At 42.0% G+C, this 12,941-nt stretch overlaps 1 protein-coding gene across 4 annotated transcripts; it reads left to right on the forward strand.

Annotated features, from left to right (window-relative positions):
* The first annotated feature begins 753 nt into the window (after positions 1-753).
* On the forward strand, positions 754-8,704 carry TRMT10A (tRNA methyltransferase 10A). 4 transcript variants are annotated; one of them, XM_038136119.1, is made up of 8 exons: positions 754-904; positions 2,106-2,409; positions 3,413-3,575; positions 4,004-4,075; positions 4,504-4,578; positions 5,531-5,680; positions 6,233-6,338; positions 7,649-8,704. In XM_038136119.1, the coding sequence occupies exons 2-8, from the start codon at positions 2,135-2,137 to the stop codon at positions 7,813-7,815; spliced, it is 1,008 nt and encodes a 335-aa protein (XP_037992047.1). In that variant the 5' UTR covers positions 754-904; positions 2,106-2,134; the 3' UTR covers positions 7,816-8,704. The 4 variants fall into 4 exon arrangements, with proteins under 4 accessions (XP_037992047.1, XP_037992045.1, XP_037992046.1 ...); XM_038136117.1 differs by lacking the exon at positions 754-904 and adding an exon at positions 914-1,064; XM_038136118.1 differs by lacking the exon at positions 754-904 and adding an exon at positions 1,084-1,447.
* The last annotated feature ends 4,237 nt before the right edge of the window (positions 8,705-12,941 follow it).

Consider the following 12,941-nt stretch of genomic DNA (forward strand, 5'->3'; position numbering starts at 1 on the left):
GTCTTTTGCTTTGTTAAAAAAAAAAAAAAAAGGGCTTCTATTGGTAACTCGTCTGCTGCCTTTCAGTGACCAAAAAACACCAAAGGATTCTCCACAGGGAGACTGGAGCATTTGGGCTTTTATGATGCTGGCATGTCAAGCTAGATATTAATAGTAACGCGAGTGAGGTTTTAAATAGACCCCAGCAAATGCAAATCTAGCTATTTTTAAAGTAAAGCACTGAATAGGAATCACAAATTAGATCAAATACTATGGCAAATATTAAATTCCAACAGCAGTTGAAAGGTCAGTGTCTCACTATAGTGACACCGCACAGTATTGTGAGTGCAACACAGCTGTGGCGAACCTGAAACCAGCACTAAAACCGTGCGAGTGTGTATATCTGGCACCAATGAAACCTGAGATAAACACTGATGCACACCAAGAGGGGATTATGGTCGCGCACGCTCGTGTGTTTGCTAACTTCGTGCGCCGCGTTAACCAGGGGCAAACAGACATCTGCATACTCAGGCTGCCCAAAACACATTGTTCCCACAGAATATCATCCCAGTCTCCAGAACCGACTCCTGCAACAGGGCAGCATTCTTTCGTGAAGTTATCTGGCGGCGAAAGAACGCTGCCCTTCGCTGGGCATTGACAGCGGAGTTTAAAAAGCGAATTGTCGGTGCCCTTTAAAAATAGGAAGCACGAAGGCGCGTACCTCCCTCGCGGGGCGGAGGGAGCCCGGCACTGCCGGGGACCTCTGCAGCTACGGATCTGCCCTGAGGAATGCCACCAGCTAAAAATACTTCGCTGGCCCCTGCCTGAACTCAGCGGGGTCATCAAACCATCAGATAAAAATAAGCTTTTCTCTTCCTTTCCGCTGCCCTTTATCCCCACGGAGCCCCCAAAGCCACGGCTGGGGGTGGGTTTACTTGCGCCCTCACACCACCCGCCGCTGGGGGGCGCCCTGCCCGGCGGCCTCACGTGACCGCCGCGCTGCTCTTCCCCCCCCACACCGCGCGCCTGCGCGTGCGCGGCTCCGCCCCTTCCCACGCGGGGCGCGCGCGCGGGGCGGCTCGCGGGTACGTTGCGGCCCCTCGGGGGCGGGGGGGAACATGGCGGCCCCCGGGGGCCCTCGGCGCGGCCCCGCACCGCGCCCGGCCCTCTGCTGTCAGGAGGGGCGTATGGCGTGTCCGTGTACAGATACACGTGTGCTTGCGTGTGTGTGTGTGTGTGTGTATATATATGTGTGTGCGCGCCTGTATACACGCACACAGGTGTGCGCGCAGGGCTCGGTGTGTGAACGCCCTCAGACAGGGAAATCGGGATGTAACAGCAAAACCTCCTCTGGTTCCTGGTGCCCCGTGTGTTTCCTGGCTCTGCTGTCGCTGCAGGAAGCAGGGGGTTGCTGTTTCCTGCCTGTTGGAGATGCAGTGTTCTCCGGTGAAGTTGTCCTCGGGGAATTGTGTGGGTGTCGAGCACAGAGGAGCTGCTAGTGCGGAAAAATCGTGCTTGCCATGGGAAAGGAGTGGTTGTAACTGTCATTTGTTTGAACCGAGAGTGTTTTGCTGAACTACACTTGTTCATCGTTTTACTTGCTGTGTTTGTCTTCTGGCAGTGGCCGGTGTCTGTTACTGTCCAGTGTCTTCTGTTTTCAGGGGAAATAAAAAGTAATTTTGAAGGAGTACAGTTCGTTCACACTTCTTTTTTTTTTTTTTTTTTTTTTTCTCATATGGCTTTAGTCACTTTAAAATTACATTTCTCTAACATGCTGTTGTTATATTGCAAGATACATCTTTAATTGTGTTTGTGTACATGTACTGCTAATGCTTTTTTTCTAGTACATTTGATTCAGTATGATTCCCGAATTTTATGCTGTTGTTCTTTCGCAAAGTTTTTAATCTGAAACTATTTACTGCTTGCAGATCTAGCCGGCAGAATTTTAGACTCTCAGAAAATAGGTTATAGTCTTTGTAAAATGTTCTATGTTACTATTTGCAGAGGCTTTAAACAAACAAAAAAGGCGTTCTCTTATTCTTTATTCAGGCTTATAGTAGGTGTTGAGTGGTGTTTGTTCTAGTGGAGCATCTTGTTAACGACACTCCTATTACTTTGTTTCCTAGAGAACTGGTGAGCAGAAGACTTGCTTTTAATGAAATATCCAGCATGCGCTGAGAAACAAGTCAGAAAACCCAGCCTAAAGCTAATGTCGTCTGAAACACCCACAGACAGTCCAGAGGTGCCAATGGAAAATACCCCGTTCCCTGAAGTTCCTGATGTGGAAGGAAAGGCGAAGTCAAATGACAATCCAGTAGAGAGATTGGAGGCAGGCTCAGGCAAGGAAGAATGCCTTGAATCCATGTCCAAGAGGCAAAGGAAGAAGCTGTTGAAGCAGAAGCAGTGGGAAGAACAGAAAGATCTACGGAGGTATGGTTTGCAAAGCAGCTTCCCATGGTTCCCATGTAATATTTAGTGCTAATAATAACGACGTGTCAGCAGAATGTGCTTGTGAATTGCTTCATCAAATCAAGGCAGTTGAACCAGTTTTCTCCCACACCAAGTTTAAAGCAGTAGCCCCAGGCTACTTGGCCTGCACTTGAAGAAGCTGTAGAGGTAAGCATCCCCTCCTCATACTAGAATTGTTCCTCGGATTCAAGAGGATGTCAGGAGGGATTCAGACGTGCGTGCCGTTCATTTGTCAGAAGGGAGACAGACCGTGTGGCCTCGTTCCTCTTTTCCTGGTGCTGTCAGATTGAGATTCTTACAAAGACACTGAATAAAAGCAGCCACATTTGACACATGAAGTGCTGTGCTACAAGTTACGCTAACTTATACAGAGCTTCTTTTTTGTTGTGTTGTGAGAAAGTGTATCTGCAAATGCACTGATGGGGGTTTATTCTTATCACACTGACTGCCAGGTGCTCCTTCCTGAGACAGTGGTTGTTGCTGTCTCTGAAATTTCATCTCCCAACAGCCTGCTCCTGTCAGGAGGACAGGAGGATGGAACTATTTCTTCAGAAGCCTTTTGAAAAACTGTTCAGTGAAACAGGATGTAAATTGTCTTCCTCATTCTGATCCTGATACTGTGATTGCTGTTCATGTGTAAACTAACCACTTTTTGGCTACTTCTGTTACGAGACTTGACTCAGAGCACCTTTAAATCCATGAAACTCCCAGTATTGAGTTAATTGAGTAAAGTGAATTTGTGTCAGATGTCTGTGTTTGTAGGTATTTACAGAACTCCACAAAGGCCGGGGGGGTGTTTTGTGCTGGTCTCAGTGTGGCACAAATGCAGGCAACAGGCTGAGTTTAAACTATCACAGTCACAGGACAACCACTTCGGTCCTAAAAGTCTCCATTTGTGTGCACAACACAGTACCTCAGCAGAGCTGGCAGCACCTTTTGAGGATTGATTTGTTTGTTTACTTAGGCAGAAACGAAAAGAAAAACGCCAGAAGAGAAAACTAGAACGTCAGTCAAAATTGGATTCCAGTAGTGAGGGGAATGACAGAAAGTGCATGCGCAGGGAAGTTGTTCCTAGCACACTTCGCCTTGTCGTGGACTGCAGCTTTGATGACCTGATGGTGTTAAAGGTAAAAGGAACTTCAGATTAACTAGGCATATTTAATTCTCTTAAATATAGACTATATGTTCTCAGGATTTTCCCATGGGTCACAGACCAAGTGTTGTCACAGTGATAAACCTGTTTGATTCCTCAGATCAATTTTGTATGTTAATTAAATCCCTGTGATTTTTTTTCCCTAGAATAACGTAAATCAAGCACATGCATTGAGGTATCTTAGTACACCCGTATGGAAGATGTGTGTGTCTCCTTGTCAGTGTAATCCCCTCACAATGGGTGTTTTTTTCTCTCAGGATCTGATGCCCACACTCTCTGAGTAGTCACTTTAGCCAGTTAAAAGCTTCCTTTTCTCTCTTTAGCTTCTGACTGGCTCATGATAAAGCGTTTTGTGATGGTCTGTATGAAGGCCTAAATAAAAACAAACTGTGTTGTGTACAGGATGTGAAGAAGCTTCACAAGCAGATTCAGAGATGTTACGCAGAAAACCGCAAGGCATTTCATCCTGTGCAGGTAAGTTTGAACAAACTAAACACTGACTGTTGCCAAGTACCAAACACGAGAACTGCAGTAGGAAAAGAAAATACTTAAGCTGCCTCCTTCATAAGAAAATTGCTTCTATTGTAACACCCACATGTTCTAAGGATACCCCTACATATGGAACAGTATGTGCATGCAGATGAAAAGTGCCAGATCCAGGTGTGCCAGTAAGAGGCTGTTGATACTCTTGGTTTTAGCTGTGGTAGATGTTTTTACAAGTCACTATAAGTCTGAATTTGTCTTTTAAACATATCACTAACTATATGAATATGGTCCTAGTACCACTTCCATCTGAAAAATATTAAGAGTTTTAGCTAGCAGTTAAGGATAGAAAGAGAGGAAACAGATTGTGGCCAATTGACGTTTCTGTATTTTGTACCTCTTGTTTGTTCTGTTTGAAGTTTTACTTGACCAGCCATGGGGGACAGTTGAAGACCAACATGAACGAAAATGACAAAGGATGGGTGAATTGGAAGGTGAGTAATTGAGTATTTCTGTAAAAAGTTAAAGTCTTGATTGTAGTTGTTAACTATATTGTTAGTTGTGAAGAACATGATTTTTTTCCACATGGGTTTTTGTAATACATGTGAGCAGTAGCTTATTTGAAAAAGTGTAGCTTTCTGTCCTTTTAATTGATTTAACTTTAATAAGCCAAAGACTGCTTTTCTTGAATCTAGATTTGGTTTTTGCTTGAAAAACTACAGACAGATCCATTTTCACTTACTTTTACTGAACAAATTCCATTCTTGATAGACTAAGCAGGACTCCTTGATTTAGTCAGTTACAGCAGTTGTCTGTCTTGACAGTGCTCTTTTATCCATGTCCAAAATAAGACTTGCCAGCTGGGATGTGATTCTCCGGTGTGCACTTTCACTTTCATCATGTTGCCTCTCAGCGCTGAAGTGTTCTGGAGAGAAGTAGCTTCTTCTTTGTGACTCCCTGTTAAGCCACTATTCCAACAACTGCAAAGGAAGAGCACGTAGAACAAATCAAAGCAGTCCTGTTTCCAGCAGTTCTTGTGCAATAGCTGCTTCATGAGAGCTTAGCATAAATTTCTCTCACTGAACAATTAATGTTAACAAAGTGCTTGCTTCTGGGTTCACTTTTTTTAATGGCCTTGAAAACTACTTGGATCCATAGGAGAAATATGGCAACGTTTGAAGGGAATCACAAGAACTTAAGGATTTGTAAAGTTCTTTTGGGTTTCAGAAAATTTCCTGCTGATTTTTACAAATCAGTGCTCCAGGGACTGGATTGTTTACACGGAATATCAATCTGCACTGTGCTACGTATTTGAACGTGAAGGAGGAATGTGGAATGACCACATAATGTTGGATTTATTTTGCCAGTCCCATCTTGGGTCTGTAAAGCTTGGCCAGCAATTCATCAGTTGAATGTAACTTCTTTTAACTACCTTTTTTCCTTGAGGATATCCAAATTAGGACAGAGCACTATACTGAGCTAATAAAGAAAGAAGACCTAGTATATCTTACCTCAGATTCCCCAGATGTTCTCAGAGAGCTTGATGAGAAGAAAGCCTATGTGATTGGAGGACTGGTGGATCACAATCACCACAAGGTAAACTGTGAGTCTGCTTCTTTGCAGCTTTTTTTGGCACCTTATTTGACATTATTGCTGTTCATGTGTAAACTAACATAATTAATAATGAGAAATCTTCTTCAAAAAAGAATTCAAGAAGTGTTGAAGAAACGTGAAAAACACTTGTGGTGGTAGCAGTGGCTTGTGTTCCAGAGTTTTCTTACTCTTTACTCTTCCTCTGAAAAAATATTGAGTGACTGCAACCTGAAGAACTTTGTACTTTAACATAAGCGCTTTTAAAACAGGCAACAGCTGGTGGTTCTAGATCTGCAGCTGGATGAACAGGTTTCATTTACAAGCCTTTTGACCATAGGTACAGTGTGACATATATATAAAGTACTGAGTTTTCCAGAGGTAGCAGCCCTTGAGGGAGGTGCTGTCCAATCAGGTTTTTTTTATAACCAACTTCTAAAGCAACATCATGGCAGCACAGGCAAAACTCTTGCCAGAAAATGATACTTGGAGTGAATCTGTATGGTCTGATCTGAAACAGTAATTCTCAATCCACTTATTTTGGTATCTTTCCCACAGGGAATTACTTACAGAAAAGCTGTAGAGCAGGGAATTGGTCACGCCCAGCTACCACTTGGAAACTTTGTTAAAATGAACAGTCGGAAAGTGTTAGCTGTCAATCATGGTAAGTTCTAAATCACAAAATAATTACACTATTTTAGAATATACCTGTAATAGTCACAGTTGGAACCCACTGCACTGTAGTGCAGATGCCTAAACCTTGTTTTATTATGTTGATATTTCTTGAATTTAGTTACCTTCAGAATACACTGATTGCCCTGACCTTTAAATATTATAGTTATGGTTACATGTAAATGACGGTGTCTTAGCCATTTAGAAGTGAACATTGTATCCTGTTGGCTTGTCTGAGGATTACTTGTGGCTTTCTTACCATCCTGGTCTTGTTTCCAGGTTTACTGTATAAGTGAGTAGAATGTTGGAAACTATCCAACGTTATATTTTATTGTAGGGTACACACTTTATGCCCAGAAAGTGTGTGATGTTTTCACCTCTTTCAACAGCTTCGTTCAGCACTAACTGCCTCAGTACCTATAGACTTTCCTCAGGTGGTAGCAGCAGTAGTCCAACTACTGAATTTTCATAACTGTATTTTTACCTGATTTCCTGGTTCTGATTGAAGTATTAATTGCTTAACCAAGCCTTGAATCCTGCTCCTCTTAAACTTTCAGCTTTATTATTAGATTGTCTTTCAGTATCATTATACAAAAATACATGCAAAATGGAGCCTACTCAGACCCTCATAGAAATTTCTCACATGGTGTCCAAGTCTTTATTGTGCCCCACTGCACATTCTTTAGCTTATCTTACCTTGCTTTACTTCAAGTTTATTTTTTTATGTAACACATTGCTCAGTGATAACTTTATTTTTTGAAAGTGCCGTATTAATGAGGCTGGCATTTGTATGATAATAACAATTACTTAAGCATGGAGGAGAATATTATAGTATGGCACAGGACTTAAAAATTATTAAACCTTATGTATTTGTAAGAAGTTACATGTTTCTAAAATTGGATCTTTCACTGTTGATTTATGTAGAAAGGAAGAGCTAATTAGAGCTAATTATAGGAGGGGTCAAATCTTTGTTAAAGCACATCCACAGCAGGATTCCTGTCAAACATGTGAAAGCATTGGAGCCTGTACAGAAGGCACTGGTGAGACTGACGTATTTGTATTGTCTCAGTCCCTAAGAGAAATACTGTCATGCAGCTGGAGACTCGGGCTGTGCTTGGCTTCAGGCTGCAGTAGTAGCAGAATTGCAGTGTCTGTTCCTGCCTGCATTTCATCAGCTCTGCTCTGAAGATGCCACAAGAGAATGCACATAATCCTCTGTAAAGATGGATTTGGGGGTGTGTTGCTATCAGCAATTTACTTACCTCCCTGTAAAAGAGCTGATGGGCTTTTCTGATGTTGCAGTGTTTGAGATCATCCTTGCATACCTGGAGAAGAGAGACTGGAAGGAGGCCTTTTTCAGTGTCCTGCCACAGAGGAAAGGGGCTGTTCCTTTGGGAGAAACCAATGATTCATCCAAACATGCTCTGTCTGGAAAAGAAGATGAAGACAATGACTCGGACAGCAACTAGGCTTCAGAATTGGATGATGGGAAAGATGAGACATGCAGTTTGTGGAATAAAACTGGGACATGAAGTAGTTTTACTTCAAAGACCATCTACAGTCCTTGCAATGCTGAATTGTCTCGGTGCTCGGTGGTACCAGAGCTGTTTCTGTGCATGAAGGGTTACGTTAACTGCAGGTTTTTACCCTGAAACTTCAATATAATAGCTTTTTAAAAAGAGAAGAAAAAAAAGTAATGGAAAATGCACCATTTATTTTTTCCCAGGGAAGCTGTTTAATTTAATTTTTTAAATATTATTTTTTAAATATTATTTTTTATACATACCAAGTTGGATGTAAATGCATAACACTCATTAGTAGTTAATATTTTAATGTATACAGTCTTGTCTCCATTTCTCTTCAAAAGTTTTCTTAAAAGCAATGAATGACAAGGGCTTCTTTGGTTCCAAAACCTGTGCCACTAGTGCCTGCTGGAAAGTGCGCATGAACACTCAAAACAAAAATTCTGATTTTCTTGAGCATCTCAACAGACAATCACAAGCAACTGAACTGCCTGATTTATATATTGTGTTTAGTTAGCTGGGGTCAGTAGGTGAAATATGAATGTGGGGTTAAGCCAGTGCTTTATACTTGAGGCTTGAGAGGGATGGGTGTTAGCACTGGTGCAAATCATGTGCCTTGGTAGGCACATGGTGCACACTGAGGTGACTCAATCACTTTTGATTATTTCTTCATATTCTCAGCAAAATTTATCACATAGCCTCAGAATAACACCAGGAGAGAGGAATTCTTCCTTACAGGTCACTCAGATTCAGTATTACTGTGTAATCACAGGATCCTGTATGTATTGTATTGCCTATCAAATATTTTTCCTTTAAAAAAAAAGTCACAATCTTAGTCTTGGCTGGATGTTCTGATTCTGATTCATCAACTGACTTCAGTGCTGTGGCAGAGTAGTGAAGTGGACATCTTGGAAGTGAGGTTGTGCTTCAGCCTGTGAGCCTGCCTATCCCTCTCTTCTCCAGGGAGTAGCCAGGTAGCTGCAGTGCCTAAAAAAGTGCAGTTCTCACACAGGTTTCTCATGCCTGAAGAGCTTGAGGTCATGGCATCCTCAGTGTTCCTCTCTGCTGAGTTGCAGTCAGAGGGCTGATTCAAGTATGATTTGCCTTGTGCCCATTTTTCTTCTTCCCTTCGTTGTTACTGCTTTCAAGTGGAGACTGCAAGTGGGTCCCTATGGTCTGTGAAGGCTTGGCACCAACTGGTTATGACTGACACATTTAGTGCACTTCTTTCTACACTTTCTAGAAGGCCAATAGAAAAGTTTCTTATGTTAAAAGGATGGGTTGTGGTTTGTTGCTGAAGTTCCACGGGGCTTTTCTGAAGCTTTATGATACTGAGATTGCTTTATTGCCAAAACTAGTGCAGCCTTTTCATAAAAACACTGCTGGTTTTATTTCTGTAACAAAAAAGGCAGCATAAGTGTACCCAGCATGTATCACACTGATTCTCCAACTGAAATGTGTAAAACTTACAGCTGAGAGAACCTCATGTTAATGCATGTAGCACCTATTAAACCTGATCTAAGACTCCTCAGTCTGTCCAAGGTTTCCTTAAGACCATTTCATACACGTGCCTCATTTACTCAGGCTTGAGACTATAGGAGCAGATGGCTCAGACAAACTGGGGACTTTTAGAGACATGCTGAAAGGGCTCCAAAGTCTCTTACAGAACTGTTTGGCAACTTAAAATACAGCCTTACAACTTTACCAGTGAAATAAGATACACACACCCACACACATACAGGTGTTTTTAAATCCAGCTCTTTAAATCTGAAGATTTAAAATCTATGAAGAAATAGAAGGAAAACATGGTCTGGGGTGTGTTGCTGTTCAAAGGCTGCTCATGCCAACTGCACTGTGTCACAACAGCTCAGTGGCTGCTTCCTGTTCATTCATGTTGCTTGTCTCACCCACATAACGGGGTATTCCTGTCTCCCATCATAAGAAGTGTGGCCAGCAGCTCAAGGGAGATGATCCTCCTGCTCTGCTCTGATGAGACCCCACCTGGACTGCTGTGGCCAGAGCTGGGGCTCACGCCATATGAAGCCCATGGATCTGTTTGAGCAAGTCCAGAGGAGGCCATGAAGATGCTCAGAGTGCTGGAGCATCTCTCCTGCAGACGGTCTGGGAGAGCTGGGGCTGTTCAGCCCAGAAGAAGAGAAGGCTCTGGGGAGACCTTACAGCACCTTCCAGTACCTGAAGGGGGCCTGCAGGAAAGCTGGAGAGGGACTTCTTACAGGGGCAGGTAGTGATAGGACAAGGGGGAGTGGCTTTTAACTGACAGAGGGTGGGTTTAGCTTAGATATTAGGAAGAAATTCTTACTGTGAGGATGAAGACTTTTAATGGTTTTTCATTTTGGATGTACATATTGTAAAGTGTACATATTGTATGTGTACAAGGTATAGCCCTGTTTGGCACTCTGGTGTTCTAGCTTGTGGCATGCTACTTAAGAAAGCACATTTATTCTTCATTTTCAATCTACAGATCTGGCTGCTCTCAATATTTTCAAGATGGTCACTTGCATATTTCAGGCATGGCCTACTAAGTATTACACTGGAAGCAGAGATAAATCACTGTACTTTTTTATAATAAGAAATGACAAGGCATTTGTTTCTGATAACAGAAATAAATATTTACATGCAGTGCTTCAGGGCACCTCTTACAGAAAGATCTTTCTTTGAACCAGCTTTAGCTGTACGAAGTTAATGATACCATAGGAAAACACACCAGAAGTTCTCTGCTTCACCCTGCTGTCCTCAGGGAAGATCAGCTCTGACATGCTTGTCTAACCAAGACTTAGAGACCTCCAATGTGATTTGTTCCCGGGCCACGATGTTGAAGAACAGAACATTAAAAAGACAATCTGCACAGAAGCTCTAGAAGAACAGGATCCCTGTGTTTCACCACCAGGCGTCATTGCTGAGCTTAAAAAAGCTCTGACTTTCATCACAAGCTTTGTAAAGTTTCAGGTACTGCCAGAACTATTGCTCAGCAATGCCGGGCAGCAGAATACATCCAGAGATCTTTAAACCTGTGCAGGAAAGCATTAAAAAGGCAATAAAGAAGGTATGGCTCAAGGAACCTGAAAAGAAAGAAACAGAAATTAGGAAGGGGATATGGCAGAAAGTCAAACCTTCTCACTGAAATGGGCAAACTTTCTTTTAGTTGCATGCAGTGGGGAGATCACAGCAAGGTGCCATAAGTAATCCTGTTTTCTTCCCACTGAGCCTCAATCTCCTTGGTTCAGATTTCTGAAGTCAGGGACCTCAGCAGTGTTTATCTTCATCCATGTTGTGACAATTTCCCAAACACTGTACTGCTGCAGGTTACTGTACTTTCCCCCTTCTTGTCCATTTCCTGGATTCAGGTCAATTTGCCTTTGCTTTGGCTTCCACACATCCCAAATGCTCATTGACCCTATGTTTGTTTATGGAGCAGTAGTGTTTGATTCTAGACATGATTCTGCAGAAGAGCATCTGAGTGGAAAAGAGCCTCTCTGAACTGCCCCATCTCAGAGGCTTTTGGTCGCAAAGTTGACAGCAATGGTGGGTTTTGCAGTGCACACTGGCATGCTGCTCAGGGGTGTAGCTGCCCAAGGGGATCCACACTGATGGTTATTCCAAAATCCTGTGTGCATGACAAGGCACATGCACTCAGGGCAGACTTGGGGCAATGTGACTGCCAGCTGCAGGAGTGCAGGATGTGGCATTCCTAAAAGCCTTAGAGCTTAAGGTCAGGGAAGTTTGAAGAGTTCAGTGTTTCTCTCATTTAAACAGAACTTTTTATTGCTCATGCTGTGCTGTAGATCACACTGAAGATCACAGGTTCACTGCATCATTATTGGTATTGGTTCATATTATTGTAAAGTATCCATTTATTCTGCAGGAGGGTTTTAAAATAAGCTATCAGTAAGCACACATTCTTCTTATCATAAGTTATTTTGAAAAGCAGAGATGGACTTCAGTGTGACTTCCAAATCTGAAGCTGAACAAACTTTGGCCCATCTTTGAAATGTCTACCTTAATTGTCTCTCTTCCAAGAAGGTGGCTTTGTTAGCTGGAACAATAGACTCTACTACTGACAGTCCTAAAGCCAAATAATCAAATTTTTGATTCATATTCATTCCCTTTTGCTGCATTTTTACTTCAAGTACTGTAAGATGTGCTTTTTAATTTCTTGTTTGCCTTGTTTGGCTGTGATAAGAGACCTAAAAGGAAGAAAAGGCATTATTTAAAAAAGGGGTGTTCATGCTTGATTGAGTACTCTACTTGGATATTATTTTCCCCTTCAAATTCTTCTAAAACTTGCTCTAAACCCACAAGCTAGTTTGCACCTTTCTCCTTTAGCATTTCTTCAGCTTACTAAAATGAATAAGGCATTGTCCTGCGAGCAGTTGATTTGTTTCCTGTGTGTGTTTGGAAAGGTGTTTATTTCTCGATGTCTTTGTTCATGTTCTCACAAAACTGGATGTCATCCCGTATGTGCTTAATTCAGCTCCATTGCCATGTCATGCACATTTGTATAATCTTCAGATACAATCCCTAAACTTTTTGAAGGGCATAACCTTCCCTGCCAGCTAGTTCTGCTCAATCTCTGTGCTTCAATAACAATGAACACTTGCAGGGTTTTGTATTTTGTATACCTAATCTTTTGGACATCCTTAAATGTGCAGGTGGTAAAATACAAAGGGGTTGTAGCAGTTACAGCTTCTATACTGTGTAGGGTGGGACTTCAGAAATGTTGCTCTTTTTTTCCTATCTTCTTCTAACATCTGTGTCCCAGAGCTTTTGTGTTACCAAGTTCTTCAGAAGTGACCCATAAGAGGGTAACTTGGAAATTGCTATCACAGAGTAGGAAGAAATGCTGGATTTTCAATTTAAACACCCTCCAGAAGGTTTATTTTTCTTAACAGCTAAGTTCACTGTCTGAAAGAAAGAAAGGTACCTTGGTAAGCTTAAAAATCAACATGGAAGAAGTAACCTATTTTTAAAAATGCTAAAGTTTTAGTTGAAGCTAGTATGCATTTTATTATTTGTCAGTAAAATCTGTGATGCATAGCAGCTCTTAAAAGCTT

The sequence above is a fragment of the Motacilla alba genome, chromosome 4, assembly GCF_015832195.1.
Source record: "Motacilla alba alba isolate MOTALB_02 chromosome 4, Motacilla_alba_V1.0_pri, whole genome shotgun sequence".
Taxonomy (NCBI): domain Eukaryota; kingdom Metazoa; phylum Chordata; class Aves; order Passeriformes; family Motacillidae; genus Motacilla; species Motacilla alba.

Excerpts from the sequence above, each read along its gene's own strand:
- TRMT10A (XM_038136119.1), top strand. The coding sequence starts at position 2,135 with ATGAAATATCCAGCATGCGCTGAGAAACAAGTCAGAAAACCCAGCCTA. Across the intron at positions 2,410-3,412 it reads GAACAGAAAGATCTACGGAG|GCAGAAACGAAAAGAAAAAC; the intron begins GTATGGTTTGCA and ends TTGTTTACTTAG. Across the intron at positions 6,339-7,648 it reads AGTGTTAGCTGTCAATCATG|TGTTTGAGATCATCCTTGCA; the intron begins GTAAGTTCTAAA and ends CTGATGTTGCAG.